General features: G+C 41.1%; 1 protein-coding gene across 12 annotated transcripts in view; it reads left to right on the forward strand.

Annotated features, from left to right (window-relative positions):
- LOC130492902 (receptor-type tyrosine-protein phosphatase delta) overlaps positions 1–20,905 on the forward strand; it is a 618,706-nt gene that overhangs the window by 509,675 nt on the left and 88,126 nt on the right. For all 12 annotated transcript variants that reach the window (XM_056866670.1, XM_056866671.1, XM_056866673.1 and 9 more), the window contains one exon: positions 4,052–4,175. In XM_056866670.1, coding sequence (XP_056722648.1) covers positions 4,052–4,175 — 124 coding nt within the window. The remainder of the gene's footprint in view (positions 1–4,051; positions 4,176–20,905) is intronic.

The raw sequence follows: 20,905 nt of genomic DNA on the forward strand, positions 1-20,905 counted from the left end.
GGTCACTGGGAGCAGGATGGTTCTGTAGTGCAAGGGTCCCCAATCTTTTTGAGCCTGTGGGCACCTCTGGAATTCAATCTACACAGTCAATCAGAAGCTTTGCTGAGTAAGCTCTGCTACCTCACCCACTTTCTAAAAGCACTTGGCAGGTAATAAGAAAGGTGTTGGTGAGCACTATGGCACCCACCAGCACCACGTGGAAACCACTGCTGTAGTGTATACAGGAATGAATGAATCCCTATAGATCTCTATTTCAGTTCTTTTTATATTCATCTGTATTTTATCAGGTGTTTTCATTATCTGCTTTGTGCCAGCTGTGTAGATTTGGTTGTATTGTGTACAGTTTTTATATGGAATGAATACAGTATCAGCAAAATAAGTCATTTATACATGTAGTATGTATGTAATTTATGTTGATTTATTTATCCACAATGAATGTTAAAAATGCATACGTTGTTTGAGAAAAATGGTGTGAGGAGACTGAAAATGGTGCAAATAAAGAATAAGTTTTATACATGCAAAGGAAAATCAAAATAGGAATTTGGTGGGTGAAACAACAGGGATGAGACATTCAAAACCATCCCTAACAGTGTAGTTAGATTTACACCTGTTGCTCATGTTTTGTGGGTATAATCCTGTGCCAGTACAACATATCTTCTTGAGTCTATGGACTATAAAGAGAGTTCTAGCTAACCAATTCTAACCATCCCCACCATGGTCTCTTTACCAAGTTTGGGATGTACAGCTGTCTGCTGTACATTTATCTATAGCATAAATGTTGTGTCTTTGTACAGCACAATGCAGTGACTGCGTTTTGCTCACACAAAAAGATATATATGCATATATATTTGTCCTGCTAGATCTAAGATAAAGCTGAGGATGTTCAAAGTCAAAGGGACTAAGAGCCAAACTGTACATTTGTAGGTGCACAAAATCTTAGACTGTGTCTTCACTGGTAAAATATATTTATGAAGGGGTTATTTGCATTGACAAAGTAAATACAGGACCAGAACCCCAAAGCAGCTGGGCAAAGGAGAGTTTCACTACAAGAGCAATGGGTAATATTTAAGCACACATACCCTTTATAGCAGATAGCAAGTATAGAAAGTGTTTTATGGCAGCTATGGGGGAGAGGGGCTCTGAAGCAACTGCCTTCTGGACTGAAGAATGCCTGGTCCCCCACTCTGGCCTTTCCTAAAGGTTCTTTAAACCCCAACTACCCACAATCAAAGAAAAAGGGGGACACACGCTTTGAACAAAGGATTGGTAGTGTAATTTATGCACTCCCTAAAGGTCTCCTATTTGGAAGCCTTGTGTGTGAGGTAAATAGAAATCACTTTTCCTTGGATAGTTGACTCGACAGACAAGACACAGATGGAGATGAACAGCAAAGATTTATTTAACTGAAAATAAAGTATTTAATAAGGTAAATATTATGTGTGGATGACTTCAATACATATAGTAAAACTGGCTCTCAAGTAAAGCAGTTAAAACCCTGGAAGGAAATTTAATTTCCCCTCTCTTGAACCTCAGCAGGTTCAAGTCTTCTCTTTTCCCACGCAGAGCACCTTTCTACAGAAGCTACACACACCAGTGGGAATGATGGGCCCTTAGCAGGATGAATTAGTCACACTAAAATAAGTTTCTTCCATAAGCAGACCCCCAAACCTTAACTAAAAGCCAAACAAAAGCCTGGCTAAGCTGTTGCTCTTTTCCAGAGCAACAAAAACCCTATCCGAAGGAAAGAAGTTTTTCTTCCCCCTTCTTAAAATGAGGCTTGTTGACCCCCTGCTAGCCAGTGGAGTTCCATGGGCTCAGATTGGCTAACAATCACTTGGATTTGCATGAGGCCTAAATTATGATTAGTTCAGAGCCCTGGAGGAGAGGTGGGAATTTAAGGATGATTGCCGCAATATGAAAGGACCCTTGACCTGATAGCTGTAGCCTGATTAGTTTAATATGGTCATCTTAGCATACATTTCTAGTAGAATTTTAACCAAAAAGAAATTGCTTAATTAGGACTGGAATACCTACTTTGAAAGGTACTAAAGTTTTTTTTATGGCCGTTTATGCCTGGTTGGTTTATCCCACAATTCTCCTGCGATTGTCTCGGTTCTCTGCAGGGGTTACGCATGATGTTCCCCTCCCTCGGGGCTCAGCTCGCTTCCATTCTGCAATTTCCCCAGGTTTCCCAATCCCTATTTAATCATAGCATTTACTTTAGTTCCAAGCCCATCTTGATCTGAATAGGTGCATAGTGCAGCCACAAGTTGATTTTCCCACGTCCTGACACACCCTCATTCTTCAACTCCTCCTCCAACTCCTCCTTTAGCCAGCCTTCAGCTATCCCCTCCACAATGCCTCAGGAAACCATATTGGAGATAGCCATGGTCGCCTCCTTCCCTGGGCTCCCTCTGCTTTAAAAAGTTTTTCCTGCTGCTCAGATGTAATATCAATATATCATCAAATCACCCAGAATACTATTCAAAATAGCAGAGAGAGGCAGCGGAGGATAGGATCGTATGGTTGCTCTCCCTCTGCATTTGGGTGATGAGTTACCCACGGGGGGGGGGGGGGAGCGAGTGCATGACCCTAGGCTTCTCTGGCTCTCTCTGCAATTTTCAATAGTATTCTGGGTGATTTGATAATATATCAATATTACATCAGAGCAGCAGAAAAAAAAATTAAAAACACGTAGGGAGCCCCGAAAAGGAAACATCTTTTCAAGTGAGTTTCAGCAAGTGTGCGTGTGCAACAAGAATCTCCCCTCCCTTTTTCTTTTGTCCGATTCACAGACTCAGGGATGAACAGAGAACTTCCCCCTCTCCAAATATCATTTGTTCTAGTCCATTTCAGCAAGTGTGTGCAAATAACCAAAAATCTCCCCTCCCCCTTTTACTTTTGTGGATGCGATTCAGTGCTCTGTTTTGCGAGACTGGTTGTGAAATGGCCACTGGGGGGAGAGGGGCAGGATGATGTTTTTGTCAGAGTAAGCACTACTGCCAATGAGAATGCAGCATTTCAAATGGGGAGACTAAGACACTTCCTGATTTCTGCTTGTGATTAGCAAGTGCTCCTGAGACTCCCAGGACTTTCTTCACAACAAGCCACACCATGCATAAAGTTTTCTGATCTCGAGATATAAAAGTGTGAGACAAGAGAGGGGCGAACCAGGTGTATACGAACCATGCATAAACAACCATTAAGTCTATAGTTTGCTAATTCTGTCAGCACCATTGTAATTCAACCAAAATGTGCAACCAAAAAAGTCATCATTTCGTCTAATTCTTGTGGAAATCTGTAATGCCATGATCATAATTCTTTGGCTTTAGGCATTCTACATTATTAATATTATGCACATTTACATAGAACTAACATTTGTTGCGATCAATGTAACTTTCCTTTTGAGTAACTATATTTAGTTCTGTATATTTCAGTACTTATATAGCTATACATTTTTGCAATTTTGGCCTGAATCAGTTCCAGAATTCACCAGATTGAACATTTAAACAGGGTAGTTCACTCATTTTATCTGTTTCACATGTCTCAAATTTTCTTACAAATACTTTGTGTTAAACTTTTGCAAAATCTCTCTCTCTCTCTCGCTCGCTCGCTATTGCAATCCTTCTGATTTTCCTAACCTACCTATAAAACTTGGGCTACAAACCAAGGTATTCTGGTCACCCATGGATATATCAGCTTGGACCATCCATTTGGATCTGTCAATATTATTGTGCATTTCCCTTCCTTCTACAAGCACATACACCTATCTTCCATGAAAAAATAAAGTATCTCCTCCATTGATTTTTATCTCATATTATATTAGAACAAAGAGAGATCTGAGCAAGGTGGGTGACTAAATGTGATAGTCAATAAGTGTCAGCATGACTAACTGCAGTGAAATAAGTCCCATGGCTGAGTGCTTTAAACTGTATTATGGCATATAAATAATGTTTACATATATACTTTCTACAAAAAATAAATCTCTCCAGAACAAAAATGCAGCCAATAACAACTATTCCCTTCTATTTTTTCCTCTCTTTTTTTAAAGTCAATTGACCCAGGCCAACAATTCACATGGGAGCACTCTAACCTGGAAGTAAATAAACCAAAGAATAGATATGCGAATGTTATTGCTTATGATCATTCTCGAGTTCTCCTGTCGGCTATAGAAGGTAAGCCAATGAAACCAGACAAAATTTAAAACAAGTTAACAAAAAGTCATTTGGTCTTCCAATTCGTTGTTATAAAAAAATTACATGATGCATACATGTAACTTTTTAACTGAACTAGGATCAAAAGAGACAAGAGCCTCTGGAAGTTCATGTCTCGTTTTGTTTTTCATCTAGCAGTGCCAATTCAAAACTGAGATCCTACTTTCTTACTGTTGATAATATGCAAACTAGATTCCCTTTCCACTCTTTGTTGGAAATATTATATCTGTCTAAAATCATTATGTTACAAAAAAAATGGAGTAAATGTCCCTTGCAAGGTACTGGTAGCTGTTTATGTTATGGAAGATTATGAGATTATTTTGAGATAGTTGCTGTCTGTTTGCTTTGTAAAATGTGCCTGATTATGAAGAGCTAGAAGACGGATTCAGTACATTGCCATTTAATGGGTACTGATGGGAGAGAGACCCTGAAAGACTAGGCATCAGAACAAATAACTGTGGTTGATTATTTGGAGCACTAATCCACCTCCATGTTAAGCACCTTTGACTTCCATAATTTCCATGAAGGATCCAGAGACTTTCTTTTGTGAGGTGTTCATAGCTTAGTCTATATTCCTGCAAGTAGGAAATTTGAGATCCAATTTCCAAGATCACTAGTTAAGAAATTTTGTGGGAAAGAGCTATAGAAAGCCGCTGCGTGCAAGTTTAGGAGGATAGGTTCAAAAATAGTTGGTAACACTGGTCCAGATATACTGGTCAGATCATTACAGATTACAGCATACAGTTTTGTACCAGGACCTAAATTAAGCTCAAAATGTATGTTACATGTGATGTGATTTCTGTCCCATTCATCATTCGCCTATCCAAATTTACCAGATGGAGAAGTATTGGTTCCAATGTAGAAAACATTCCCAAAGAAAACCCCGGGCAGCATTTAATTATCCGTCAAACAATTATTTGAAAACCTACCAGACTATTAACTGCTCACTGAGATAAGGAGGGATCTTTTGGAATAGATCCGTGTAAGAAGATCCTTTGAAGTGGCTTAGCTATTTTAGCAGAAGATCATAATTCCTTCCTCCCTCCCTCATAAACTGCATATTAAATTGTTCAACATTTAATCTGCAGTTATATAAACAGCACCTTATCTGGGACTATCCAAAACAAGCAGGCATGGGCTACAACACTGACTGTTTATAGGTATAACCAGTTCTTTGCACTAACCAGAGCTAAATAAATGCTTACTCCACTGGTTAAGCCTTAAGCCTCTTTCTAATTTATTGCAGCTGCATCAGAGGCTTTGATAACAGACACAGATTTTTCAATATTAAAGAATGTAAATGATCGTCTTGAAAAATTTACATGTAATATTCTGCTTACATTTGTTCTCTTGTAATGCTCATTGAAACGATATTGATTGTATTTTAGCAGTGTCACTTATATTCCCTTGCATCAAACTGTCCAGCCCAAATGCTAGCCCATGTGCACATTAGTGTTTCAGCTATCCACAAAAAAAATGAATTGTTAGGAAAATTAATTGTTAGGAAAAATTAGGGATATTGATAGATTTATGTTAGTCTTCCAAACTATTTATCATTTTGGAAGTATTCCATTGTAAAGGCAATATGTGATGAAAACAATAATTTCCCCTGCAAGTTACCCAGGGAAAGATCTGAGTAAGAGAGAAAGGTGTGTTTGAAAAAGCTTCATTCAGTATATGTGAGTGACCCAAAAACATTCTTGAAGGAGAAGCAATTAAGCATGGCCAAACTTTCCCCAGCTAAATTCAGCATTATGTTCAGCTGAACTAAGTTATTTCCCCCCATAATCAGAAAACATGTAGGGTTTTTTCCCCCTCAAGCCCAGTTCTGAAATTTGGAAATGCTGTAATACTCCCAATGTCACAGTAAGTGTAAAGTTGTTTCCAAATCTGTTCCCCAATCTACTGTGAGTCCCAAACCCATCTCCAAGTCTGTGAATTTCCCCAAACTGTCTCACTTCCTGCCACTACTATAACTGCTGTTGTAGTGGTGGCAACAGAGTAGAGGAGAGTGTGTGTGCAGGAATCAGGAGCCCTGGAAATGTAGTGCTCAAGGTGCATGACATTCCTAGACATCAGCCATCTTTGCAGAAACTCCATTTCCCAGGATTTCCTAACAGAGATTTCTAAAGGGAGAATGAAAGAAGCTGCACATACCTCTCTCCTTGTAGCCCCCTCTTCAGTAATACAAACTACAAACTCAATGCTGATTTCTGCTAAACCATTGTTATTTGGTGATACCATCATTTCTTGACTTTCAGTGTGTGGCAGCTAATTATGTCAGTATTTTGACACACACTGAGATGTACGGTGGACTGTCTCCTGGAAAAACTTTCAAATATGAGGTGCCAGGAAGTAATGAATCAAGATTTTGACACATGTCATGGATTTGTTTGGCCATTCATAAGAGCAGTTCCCAAGCCAAAAAATTATTCATATGGAAAGTCAATAATTGTAATAACTAGATGAGCTGGCCCTTATATACCAAACTCGATAACAAAGCAGCTGCAACGGTAAAGTATTTATTTGAATTGTTCACTGTTTATCCACATTAAAATATTTCATGGCCAAGGTTAAAAGAAAGAAAGTATTCCCATAGGTCAGAAAGTCTGAGAGAAAATTCTTTGCAATGCAATTGCCCCCACTATTTGGGGGGGGGTTTCCCCCAGAGAGTGCAAACAAGCAGTGGACCTAGGTAGCTGACAGGATCTAAATCACTCATTGAACCCAAAGCTTTCATAAACCCAGCAGTTCAAATACCAAGCATTTAACTTTGATGCCTGTTTAAACTTTCTTCCAACTGTGTCCCAAAACGCTTGTTTGAAGCTAACTATGATTCCTATTTCAATTTGGTGCAGATACTATACTAATCATAGTTAGTGCTGAAAGGGGAAGCAAAGGGGAATTTTTAAAGAGGAGGAAGAGGAGGAGGCAGCTGTATTTTCTCCTTGGTTCTGTAGGCTGCTTTTATGTTGATTATGCAACATTCACAAAATCTAGTGATGACTCATGATACAAAAATTTCTGTCTCCATCAAAGTATCATTTGCATATGGATTTGGGGATGTTTGTTCATGAATGTAGGGACTAGGTAGACATAGGTTCTGATCCCAGCTTAGCCACAACTCTCACATATTTCTCAGCCTAAACCACGTAACAGGGTTGATGTCAACATAAAATGACCCTAAGTGTTTTGATGGCAGGATGCAGATAGGTAAGTTACAAAGTTAGGAAATGCTGACTTTTTATTTTTCTTCTAATAGGAAAGCACAACATTCTTCAGATTGTTGCTTATGTTGTCCCCAATAGATTAAAATTTTTCAAGCAACAGTGAGGACATGTATGCATGTTCATCACTCAGTGATTGCATATTATCTGATGTCATACCTATATGAAAAATCATCTCAGAGCAAAACACTGCCAGGAAAGTTTTCATATCAGATGACATCACCTGAAAAACAATTCATTTTCGGTGGAAGCAGTTCACTCATTTTCCTGCAAGGCACTGAATAGGTTCTGAATAACTGGGGACACTTAATGGATGCAACCACATCAGCCTGTGGCAGGCATGCTTTCCGTTCTGTCTGGGCTGACAGTGAGCTCGGCTGCCATGGACTGATCTAGTCATACCAGCACGAATAAGCTTTTCACACTGGATTGCAATCTCTTTAAAACAGCGACATTTATGTCTGTTCCATTTAGATTTGAGCTTTTTCAAGAATTTTGTACAAAATATGTCAGACTCCCCTTTAAATTTCTAAGATATTAAATTTTAAAACACATGGCTGGATTTAATCTGAACCCCCCCCCCCCAAGCTTGGAGACTTTATTGTACTATAATGTCAGCCTGTGAAAAAACAGTAAACATTCAAAATATGAAAATATATAGACTGTCTAGCATTACTTTCATTTCACAACTGATTTGTTTTTGGTTATAATGGAAATGTGTCTTTGAAGTTGTTAAAGAAAAATATATAAGAAGTTTAGCCAAGTATGCCAAGCCCAGAATGTGTATTTCAGGACTTTCATTTTGTGCTCCTAGGGATTTTTCACTGAAATAAATGGGTTTAGGGTCAGCATCTGGGTGCTTTTTAAAGTCATTAGAACATGGTGGGATTTAGCAAACTGCCAGAACTGGTTCTGGATGGGAGTTTCATTCACATGACAGTGCCAAAAATCCATAGTTGTATAGTAGATAGAATGCTGTTCTAGACTCACAGAGGCCTGAGTTCAAATCTGTGCTCAGCCATACAGTTCACTAGGTGGGCTTGAGCAAGCCACACTCTCTCAGCCTGATGTAACCTTGTGTGTGTGTAAAGTGCCGTCAAGTCGCAGCCAACTTATGGCAACCCCTTATGGGGTTTTCAAGGCAAGAGACTAACAGAGGTGGTTTGCCAGTGCCTTCCTCTGTATAGCAACCCTGAACTTCCTTGGTGGTCTCCCATCCAAATACTAACCAGGGCTGACACTGCTTAGCTTCTGAGATCTGACAAGATCATGCTAGCCTGGGCCATCCAGCTTAACCTTACAAGGAGGTTAACCTTACAAGGAGGTTATTACAGCGATAAAAGGGGCCGTAAACCTCATAGGCATTGTCCTGAGCATCATGGAGGAGGTGGGAGATACAAATATAAATAATATGTATTTGCAACCATGTATTGTGTGGAATCCTGTGAGTTTTATTCAAATCATCTCTTAGTATTTTCCATACAATGAAGTTGGGTTTCCTAGCAAATATTTATTGAAATTCTATTCCCTTTCTCTGTGTGTACTCAGTAATTTTAAATTGTGGTTATCTACTGTACATTTCCCACAAAATTGTGTACATCAGACTCATTGTTTATTATTACTCTTCATCTCTTAGTTGTTAAAAAAATTGTTTTCCACTAGCATAACATCTTCATTTTCTTTGTCCGTGCATCGTATTTTCTGAAGGTAATTGTTTACAAGCACTATGGAGTTTAATCCTATTACTTCAAACTCTCTTTTAAAATATTCTTTAATTGCACATTTCCTAGGAAAGCATTGCTGAAACAAAGGTTTATGGTTTAATTTGTCTTAAATAGGGAGATTGTGTAGTACTTAGCCTTTGTCAAGACTTGAAACAATTTCGTGATGTGATTTCAGTCTGCAAATAAAGTGTGAAATCTAATTAAAGCTATTTAAGATGACAACTTTCCCCCAGTAAATCAAAAGAAGACTGCTGAGGTCTGCATTACCAGCCTCTTTGTGTGACTCTGGTTTCATTTACCTTTGTACACACAAAATGTTTGGCTTGTAGAGCCTTTTTAGTACAGCTCATTAAAGCAGCCTTGCAGTGAATCAGCAGCCGCAAGAACAGCGATTCTTCTGGGCCCCAGTCTCTTGCTGTAGCAACATTGTGATGAAGAATTTTGTATGTGTAGGTTGTGCATGAGAACATGTGAGTAATAATGATTTAATAATGTTGGATACGACAAGAACAGGTTAATTAAAATAATATTGGGATTAGTTCCGTTAGCAAAAGTTTATACTATTTATTTTTAGATGGAAGAGGGACAGGGGGAAGTCATCTGATTGTTAAATTACTTGCTTTTTTTTACTATTACTATTATATTGTATTTGTTGATATATTAAATGAAGAAAAATAAAAAAAAATATTAAAAAAAGAGAACATGTGAGTAAGAGAGGCTGGAAGATAAAATGCGGCAAGTCCCTACAGGAAAAGTAATTGGGATACCCCTGGAACAATGAAATCGGTAAATTTTGGGTTTGGGTTTATTGGGAGAATTTTTTTCTTTTGTAACCCAGAATAAGCCAAATAGCCATATGTGACAAATAAGGGTTAATCTGCAGCAAGAGCTGAAAGACCAAGAGTGGGCAGAGCCAGAGAGCTGACACCCTGAGCTCTGAGAGAGAGAAGGCATTCAGAGCTGGGTGAGGAGATGGAGAAGAAGCCAGACTGGACTCTGAACCTGAGGGGTTCTGTTAAAGCCGAAGCTATTACAGAATACAGAACCTTTATTGGCATTTACAGTCACAAAACAAACAGGTAAAGCAGCTAGATATGGATCTAAAAAAAGAATGAATACACAGTTCATCATTAAATTTTATAATAGACAATTAAATGAGGGTTCCCCTCCTTCTTTCTCCCTCCTTTAGGACCTTGGCCAGGAACTCGGCTACTTGAGTGGCAACTTCGAAGCTTTTGTCATCCAATAAATGGCCTCTGTTTCCAGTAGTCATTGCAGTAGTAAACTGAGGAAGAGAGCTAATTAAGCCTCATCGAAGCTGTGTGAAAAGTGGGCAGTACAAGAGAATATGTTGTATTGTGTCAGGTTCTTTGCATTGACACCTACAACATCTTGCTTCGCGTGGTATTCCCTTGTATCTACCACTAACAACAGCTGAAGGGAATATATTAAATCTGTCCAACAAAAATGCTCTACGATGAGAGGGTATAGTTAAGTTAGAAAAATACTGGGCCATAGAGTTTATTTGATAAGAAAGGCCTAAAAAATGAGGGGTGCAGATACCTTCAGCACCGGCTTTTATTATTTGGGAATCACTATCCCATATCCTTTTTTGGATTGTCCTAAAAATATATAATTCACTGGAATTGGACAAGGAATCAAGATCAATCCCAAGTGATCCGATCCTATTTAAAATAAGTCGAGACCATCTAGAAACAGTTGAGTCAGTATGTAAAGCTGCCAATAAACTACTTGGAGGGGATCAAAAATGAGAGCGTAACCAGTATTTGATAGTAAAAGCCAAAGCTATTAGAACACACAACCTGTGGGAGTGACAGGAGTGAGAACTGGGTTAGAGCTGGCCCATTCTCAGGCCACAAAGGGGAATTAGTCTCTGAGGTAGAGCTATTCCGGTAGCAGGGAGGAGTGGAGGATTACAGACACTGGTGTGGGGTAATCAGAGAGAACTGGGAGAGGGATTTTGGATATTTCCCCAAACGTCTGTGAGTTCTCTGAGGAGGGAAAGGAACTCAGACTTCCTTTGCTCCTGTGAGCTAGGCTGGGGACAGAGTCTGAGAGTCTGAATCTGAATAACAGTTCTGAGGGACAGAACTAAGCCTGAAACTAAGAACTGAAGGAACTTGATTGAGGAAAACATCTAAGCTATCTCTCTGAAGTAATCTTGTGTATATAAATCTGACTCTGAGTTTTCCCTCCAATTCTGCCTTTTCGTTGAAAATCAATCTTTGTGAGTTCTGTTCAATAAACTTCCCTGTTTTGTCTGTTTTAAGTTAAAAAGCCTCGTGTCATATTTCTCTCTGAGGTAAATACTGGTGTGGGACTGGAGGAGAAGGAAAATAATCTCCTCACAAATATACTCAGGCTAACGCTTTTCCCTCAGCATATACGGCCGGGCTGAGAGAGTGGGGTATTGAAGTGGTTGAAAGGGGGGGTGTCATACCATACCATTAAATGGCTTTATTTCTGGGTTTCCCCCAAAAATTGGGTCCATTATAGTCTATGGAATTTTTTTTCAAGGCTCTGGAGGGGCTTTTTTTGAGGCAGTGTCACCAAATTTGCAGTGTAGCTGCAAGGGACTCTTCTTACATGGTCACCAAAGTTTGGTGAGGTTTGGGACAGGGGGTCCCATTTTATGGGCATGCAAAGGGGTCATCCCCATCCTCCAGGCATTTGTGAGAGGCTAGAGCCAAGCTGTCAATTGGTTTTCAGGTTCAGAAGGTCAGCGTTGCTGAGGACTGGTGGAAAGAGCTGACTGACAGGCTGGCATCTCAAAGTCTGGGGGCTCTCTTCGTATCTGGGTCGTATAGCGTGATGTCCATGCAAATTAACTTCCAAACTGAGGAAAACAGCTTAAATGAAAGAACAACAAGGCACGGAAAACATTTCTTTTGGGGGCAAATGTGAACAGGCCTTTATTATACTAATCAAAAATCTGATTTCAAGAGATGGTCACAGTGTGGGGAAATGAAGCCACTACTCGGGGCGACCTTCAGTTTGAGAGCAGGTTTTCATGGAGGGGGGGGTGATATCAGAGCCAACCAAAGTCACAACCAAGGTGGCCCTTCTGAAGGAGATTGTTCATCTGCAAGGGTGAGGAGTCTTCTTCAGAAGCCAGATCAGCAGCTATTGAAGCTGGTGCTTTTAGTTGGAGGGTATATCCCTCTGGACGGGACTGGGTGAGCCCCATCTTTTAAATGACCCTTCTGCTATCCAGATTTATCCCCTGAAGGGTGATGGATAGTTTGGTCTGACCAAGTTGGCTCTGATTACACAACCCCTACCTCAAAAGGGCTGCTAACAAAACCAGTCAAAGATAGAAAAATGAAAGAAGGCACAGAGCCATGCATCTGAGCAAAGGCAAATAGCTGAAACCTGAAAAAGAGGAATATCTATTCGGCTTTTGGGAATCGCCTATTTTGCTTTAGGCAGATTCCTGAGTTTTGGTATTTGGCAAAAACTAAACCCGGATATTGGCAAAACATCTAATTTTGGGTTTATTTTCAGTTCGGTTGTACTGATATATACTATTGCCAGCTAATGGTTGTGAAATTCCTGGAGATTTTGGTGGTGGAGACCCAGGGAGGGTGGGGTTTGGGGGCAGCATGGAGCTTGGTGGGCCATAGTATCAACCCTCCAGAATGGATCTATGTGGCCTAGTTATCTATTGTAATTCCCAGAAAGCTCCAGATCCCACATGGAAGCTGGCAATCCTACAGCCTTCTTGCATCCTTCTGGCAGCCTCTCCCCAGGAAAGTATGACCAGGTTGTGCAGTGGCCACTGCTGGTGGGCTCCAGCCAAGTCAAGTGGGTGATAAGTCACCAATGGTTGCCACCAGGCCTATCCCTTGCAAGGTTTTTTCCATCAGTGTACATGACAGGAGAGCAATATGGGACCTTTTCTCCTGTTGTTTTGCCCCCAAGTCCACCCCTACTCTCTCATCCCCAGCTTTACTTTATGAAAATCAAGGCATGAAAGACTGGGCAATTTTATTGTAGTTGCCTAGCAATCCCTAAAATGTCCCAGAGAGTCTCACTGGGCATTCTTTTCTTAAAGCTACAACTGTAGTTTCTGTTATTTGGTGAAGTTTTAACCCCCCCTTTTTTTTAAGATTTCAGATATTTCTGCAAACCTGGGGGTTCATTCAGGTTTGTAGAGAAATATTCCCATCTGCCCCTAGCTCCATTAAAAAAAAAGTTCCACATTCAATGGCTCTGTTCAGAATGTCTGAGGAGGTTTTGGTTTCCTTCCATGATCAAGAAGGAAAAGTGTTGATGTGTGAATGGTTAATAGCTACATCACTGTTGTGTAACTAGATGTCTATTCTTTAAAGTAGATCACAGCCATGTCCCATCTGGGTCATGTGTATACACTGTGTGTAGATGATAGCCAGATTCAATGGCTGGTTTCACCAGTGCTGTAGAATCCCACCAGTCAAACTCATTAGTGTTAGCTTGAGAGGAAATTTCATTCATTGTCCCCTCCTGACCTACATCTTTGCAAATAAAAACACATACCAGAATGACATCTCTGTTATTCCCAAATTTAAGTAATGATGGCAATTGTTGTACTTGTGGGTAAAGATGCCTTCAAGATATGGGAGCTAACAAAGGTTTGCAGAATTTACTCAAACTGCCTGCACCATCTGATTATTTTTGTGTTATGAGATGTGACAGTGTTGCCCAGAGGGTTCCCACCCCCCTCAGCTTAGCATGGGGGCAGAGGTAAGAGAAGTGACCCTATAAAATGATATCACTTCTGTATTTAAAATCAATCAGTGGCTGGTTCCTGAAGTTGTATTGTTTTATATAGCATCAAATTATGTTAAAAGGAGTTAAAATAACCTACACAAAAGGGGTTTCCCTTCCTCAAGAGGGTGAATAATAAACATGGGCATCTCTAGGAGTAAGGCAGAAGTACATTTGTGTGATTTACTGGAGTTTTCTTAAACACTTGCCCATTAGCAGCACTCCCCACTAACTACCTTCTCAGAGCCAGTTTAGTAAGCGAGAGAGAGAATGGCAATAGTGACTAGCACTTAAAGACCCAGAGATTGTTCCCTATCTGCAGACCTTGTGCCAAATCACTTCAATATTAAATAAGCACATTTGGAGGCCAGTTTGGTGTGCAGTTGGACTGCAGAGACTTGCACAAAAGACTCTTGAAGCCCACTAGGCAGCCCTGCACTATCACTGTCTTCCAGTTAGATATAACTTACCTCACAGGAAGAAATGGAACTATGAATGCTACCTAGAGCTCCTTGAGGGCAGGTTGAGACAAAAATGGAATAAACCAGTAACAGTACTTTGAATTAGTATGGTGGCCTGGATACTAGGGTTACCAACTTTGGGTTTGGAAATACCTGGCGATTTGAGGATGAAGCCTAGAAGTGTGGGGTTTAGAGAGGGGTGGGATCTCTGCAGGGTATAATGTCATGCAGTCCACCTTCCAAAACAGCCATTTTCACCAGGAGAATAAATGTACGATCTGAAGAGAAACCAGAAGATTGAATAAATGTTTTAAGTAAATCAGCTGGGCTGGGAGACAGAGGTGCTGGCAAGGGGAGGTGAGTTTTTGCCTTTCCTAAAACTGCTGGGGAGCCTTAATTCACTGAGCATTAATTAGCTGAGGTTGCTGGGAGAGAACTGTGATTGCTGTGATTGAGGGAGAGTGGGTGCTTGTAGCCTGATTGTAGCCTTCTAAAGAGGGGTTTTTGATTGGTGTTGAGTGGAGCTTGTGTGCGAGAGGCGGGAGCTGTAATCATTTAAATTGCAAACGCTCCTCCTTGCCAGGGGCGCAAACCGTTGGGGCAAGCTGAAGGACGAGGGCACAAGGGCTCTTGCCCTGTGGCTCTTAGACTGGGGACCCTATAAGGTGGGGAAAGAAACTCTGCGAAGAGCTCCTAAAGGATCTCTCCAAACTGTAGGAATGGGCATAAAAATGGCAAATGAGATTCAAGATGAGCAAGTGTAAAGTAATGCATATCGGGGCAAAAAATCTCAACTTCACATATACACTGATCGGATCTATGCTGGCAGCGACAGACCAAGAAAGGGATCTTGGGGTGGTAGTGGATAGCTTGATGAAGATATTAATCCGGTGTGCTGCTAAGGTGAAAAAGGCAAATTCCATGCTGTCCATAATTAGACAAGGAATAAAGAATAAAACTGCTGCTATCATACTGCCCTTGTACAAATCTATGGTGAGACTACACTTGGGATACTGTGTACAGTACTGGTCACCACACCTAAAAGGATATTGCAGAGTTTGAGAAGGTGCAGAAAAGAGCAACCAAAATGATCAGGGGGCTAGAGCAACTGCCCTATGAGGAGCGGTTAAAACACTGAGGGCTGTTTATCTTGGAAAGAAGGCAGTTAAGGGGAGACATGATAGAGGTCTATAAAATTATGCATGGTATGGAAAGAGTGGACAGGGAGAAGCGTTTCTCCCTCTCTCATAATACTAGAACATGGGGTCATCTGCTGAAGTTGGAGGGTGAGAGATTCAAAACAGATAAAAGGAAGTATATCTTCACACAACTCATAGTTAAATTGTGGAACTCCCTGCCCAGGATGTGTTGATGGCTACAAACTTGGAAGGCTTTAAAAGGGGAGTGGACATGTTCATGGAGGAGAGGGCTATCCATGGTTATGAGTAAAAATGGATGCTAGTCATGACATATACCTATTCTCTCGAGGATCAGAGGAGCATGCCTATTATATTAGGTGCATTGGAACCCAGGCACGATAATACTGCTGCAGTTGTCTTGTTTGTAGGCTTCCTAGAGGCACCTGGTTGGCCACTGTGTGAACAGACTGTTGGACTTGATGGACCTTGGTCTGATCCAGCATGGCCTTCCTTATGTTCTTAAATAAATAAGTGATTTATGCAGCCTAGAGATTGGTTGTAATTCCCAGAGATCTGCAGCCACTTCCTGGAGGTTGGCAAACCTACTGGACACCCAGTCATTAATGTCACATCTGTGATCCTGTTAGCTTGGACTAGCAGCGTAGACTGCATAATAATAAGTGCCTTGTTGGGTTGGGCCGATAGCCTAAATACTCCAGCAATCTGGCTTTATCAGTAACAAACCATACATAGCTTTTGGATGTTGCCAGCCTCCAGGTACTAACTGGAGATCTCCTGCTAATACAACTGATCTCCAGCCAATAGAGATCAGTTCCCCTGGAGAAAATGGCCGCTTTGGCAATTGAACTCTATGGCATTGAAGTCCCTCCCCTCCCCAAACCCAGCCCTCCTGAGGCACCACCCCAAAAACCTCCTTCTGGTGGCAAAGAGGGACCTGGCAACCCTACTTTTGGATAAGACTTGCAAATACCTCCATCTGGAAGCACAATTAAGCCTATCCACATTTCCAGTATTTCAAGTGTAATCCCAAAGATGCTAGTTTGAGATGTGATATGATGTGATGCTAAATCCCTTAGAGATCTTGTCATCGGGTTTGGCACAAAATATCTGTTGTCATTGCAGTGAGAGTGTGTTTAGGTTTCAGTTTCGGTTTGTTCTTTATGGGTTTTTTGAATTACTATAGCAAATGATTTCTTTGAATTACTATAGGCAAGGTTATAACCTGCACATTTTCCAGATCTATTTAAAACAGAAAAATTAGCACCCTGGAGACACACGTTTCTTATTCCAGTAGGCATAGCCCAGGGATGGGGGGGAGGAATTCAAAGATCATCATAGGTCATTTATGCATGGGAGTTTTACCTGAGGTTCATTGCTCACTGGATCCACGCTTTCCTGTTGGGAATCTATGCACCAGCAGTCTCCAAGCTCAAATCAAGTTCCCGCCCCTTTAAATGCTGCTTTATAATTGGCTTACTTTGTAGAGTATACTGTGAGAGAAGATCCCCCTGAAACCCAATTGCTGCATAAAAAAGCATTTTAAGAACAAAAACAAAAACAAAAAATGAAGCAATCTGAAGGGGGGGGGGAGAGAAATCCAAGCCTCAGTTTAAGAAAGCCTTTCTTCTGCTCAGAAAGAGCTCCGAGGAAGCAGGAAGCATTTGAATCCCTGCCTCTTTACATGCTGCTTTGTAATTGGCTGTGAGAGAAACCAAGGTTCCGTGTCCCACGCTTTGCTTTATGCACAGGGATTTCACCCCAGCTGAGCTCAGGGGAGAGGGAAGAATCGGGTTAACAGAGGAACGTGAAATCCCAGGATTTGTGAGGGCTGGCAGCAAGGTCATCTCTAATGGATGGAAAACTCATGCATTACTCCAAGGAACAACCGAGATAGACTGGGGCAAACGTGAGTGAAAGTACCCATGCATAAACAACCATAGCAACTTTAGTTATTCCATTGGCAAAGTGTCCTTTCTTTGATTTTCTTAGGACTTCTGCTCTCATGGTTATAGGCCAGTCTTCCAAAAAAAAAAATGTTTGCCACATTGTGTACACACATTAAAAAAATTATTATTTTTCTTTGCATTTTTTACCCTTTGTGTTATTTTCAGATCCCTTTGATAAAGGGAGAATGTGTTGCACTGTGCCTGGCTGATTTTTTTAAATGAATCCCTAACTCCTATTTCCACATATAGGAAATTCAGAAAAAGCTACCCTTTTACCCAGAAAGTTTGTGAACCCCAGGTTGTTTCCTTTATAATAAACTGTTCTTTAGAAACTCTTAGCACTGTGTTTGCAAACTGGATTCAGGGCTGCCAAGAGGAGGGAAACTGTGGGGACAAAATTCTTGGGGTCCAAGTCATGCTGCATTCAGAATGCACCTTAATTTATGCTACTTCTAATGAAGTTCTGCACTGCAGCTACTAGGGGATCAGGGAAGGCAGAGCATAGTAAATAAATGCTCTGACTCTGCTGGCCGGGCCTTTCTGCAACATTTACTACAAGGAAACAGACATTTGTGTATCCTGCTAAACCCATCAACCAAGCCAACACTGGAGCAAGGCAATGACACCCAGCCCAGCTCATGGGTATTAGAGTTATTTCCAGACTGCAGCTTCCTAACAAGGCTGTTCCCAGCAACTTTTACTTTCCTTCCACCCATTTCCATAGTTTCCTCTGCTCATTCAGATCTCCCTTGGTTGTTTATGCATTTTACAGCCAAAGCAGAGATGGTTCTAGAAAAATATCCCCCCCAACCAGTTTGTTTTAGGCTAGCTCAATGCAGGGAGAATAAGTACAGGAAAACTGGTAGGTTAATTTCCATTGCTTTATCTTTCCCTTGGCTGCTCTTGTCTTCATTTATAGATCAAGGCTGTTGCTCCTCCAAAAGCAAAGGGGGGTTGGATGGGTGAGGAAAAAAAGTCAATATGCAGCAATGGAAGGGAAGAGGCAAACAAAGGGGAGAAGGAGATGCACGCTTGGCCCTTTACTAATTTGTGCAGGTCGCTGTTTCCCCCTGTCCCTCTTTGGAATAAGGCTTGCAGCTGGACTTGTCCTCGCTGGGTGGCTCACCCATCCGCTTGGAGGTGGCGTGGCTGCCTAATTCCTTTGTCTCACCTGGAGGGAAGGGGTTGGTTGACAGCTGGGAAAAACCAGTGGGAGAGAGGAGGAGGAGAGAGGGAGGAAGGAGTGAGAATGGGGGCATGGGAAGAAAAACCCGAAGCTACACCTTTGCATAGAAATTGCCTCAATTAGTTTTGCTTTGGGATCGAAGTACAATTTAAATTTGTGATATAAGAGGTTCCTGAAAATGCAGGACAAGTGTGCGGTGGCAGCGAATTCATTTCTGAAGGTTGGAAAAAACACGAATAACTCCAAGGAAGCTCCGAGGCAGTCCAGGGGAGTATGTACGGGAAAGTAACCAAGCATTAATGGCCTTACTCTTTTCCACACCTTTCTTCTCCTTCATTTTGCTCTTTTCTTTTCATATGCCTTCATTTCTCTTCCGCTCCCTAATTGTTCCCTCCTTTAATTGTCAGTCTCGATTTCAACTCCTTCTCATTCCTGGTTGGCAACTTAGAATATACCTAATAGTAATATAGTGGAAATCGCTGGTTAATAGTATGATCAGAAGCAGGGCAGGGGAGATAATATTTCCCCAGGATCTATCAAAGTAATAAAAGGGTGCTTACTCCCTTCCCCAGTGAATTAGATTTAACTACATTTTAAACATTGTTCAGGCAGTTGTTGTATTAGTGGGGTATGTAATGGTCCTTTGTAAAAGCTATTTTGCTACTGTAGACATTAAGCTTCATGTTATATGACAAATGACATAATCTTTTTAGAAAATATGTCAGTCCCAATGATCCCAGCATTTCTCAGCCAGCACCCCAACACAATCAATTTGCCCCTGTTTTTGTGCTAGGTAAACGTACAAGGGTAAACTTAAAATAGATTTCTTACTGATTTACTCGGTGGTGGAAAGTGCCATCAAGTCGCAGCTGATTTATGGAGACTCTATAGGGGTTTCAAGGCAAAAGATGTTCAAAGGTGGTTTGCTATTGCTTGCCTCTGTACATCAAGTCTGGACTTCCTTTGTGGTCTTCCATCCAAATACTAACCAGGGCCAATTGTGCTAGCCTAGGCCATCCCATGTCCTTATTTTGGATTGTCTCATCATAGGATTTTTGAGGTAAGAGATGATCAGAAGTGGTTTACCGTTTCCTTATTCTGCGCAGTACTAACCAGGATTAGCTTAAGTGCCACTGCCATCATCTGTGATAGACCCTCTGCCAGTGTCACCTTCCACTACTGCTGCTGCTCAGTGGCTACTCTTCAATGATTCTTCCACCCCAATCACCGCTGGAACTGTCCCTTCTCTTCTGCTGATGTGGCCATTGATCTCTGAAAGGGTGGAAGATGCATCGTAGTCTGGTGTGTCAGCTGTGACCATTCCACCTTGAGTGAGTCTGCTAGGAATTTAGCCTCTTGACAGAGTCTAAATTATGGTATTGCTCTCAGTTTCGCTGACACAATCCCCCCTCACCACATTAAGGTATGTGTCCAAGAGGGGGGACACATATGTATGTGTGTACAAATATAAAATTACAAAATTAGAGACATGGTTTGGATCATACATGGGAGCCCAGGGGGAATTTGTCTGGGGGCCCATGGTGGCTATTGGCAGCCCTGACTGGTTACTCTTTGGTAGAAGGCCTTCCATGTCTTTCATATAAGATCTTCAGTTTGTAGCCAAAATAATTTTTCCCAGGTCTGTGGGCCTCAGCTAAACTCCTTACAAACATTTACCCTGTTTGGAATTAGGGTTGCCAACTGCAGCTTGGGAAATTCCTGGAGGTTTAGGAGCAGAGCCTGGCTATTGTTAGACCAAAATCATGATTGTTTTGGTTCCCCCCTGAACTGGTACTCAGCATCCAGCCTATCAAAGAGAGTCTCATGGCTTCCAGGGAATCTAAGCCTGTACATTTTTGTACACCAGGTATGCACAACAAGAATGTGGCAGACATGAACTCAAGCACAAGTCACTTTAGAAAACTAGACGGAATTCACTTTTCTTGAACAAACAATAATTACTTTCCCTACCACATTAAATGCTGTCCAAATTCTAAATGTAGTTGGAGCTACTTATACAGATTTTAGAAGTCTTCATGGTTGTTCAGGGTCACCAAGGATGATATTGCAGGTCAAAGCAAACTTCATAAATAATCCATACAATTTAAAAATCCTTTCCAAACTGTATTGGAATTTAAATAGGGTCACAGTAGGTCGGTAGTTGCCTTCAAAGATAATTGAGCAGTAGAATGAAAAATTAGGCACATGGGAAAATAATAT

This window comes from Euleptes europaea, unplaced genomic scaffold (assembly GCF_029931775.1).
Source record: "Euleptes europaea isolate rEulEur1 unplaced genomic scaffold, rEulEur1.hap1 H_1, whole genome shotgun sequence".
Taxonomy (NCBI): Eukaryota; Metazoa; Chordata; class Lepidosauria; order Squamata; family Sphaerodactylidae; genus Euleptes; species Euleptes europaea.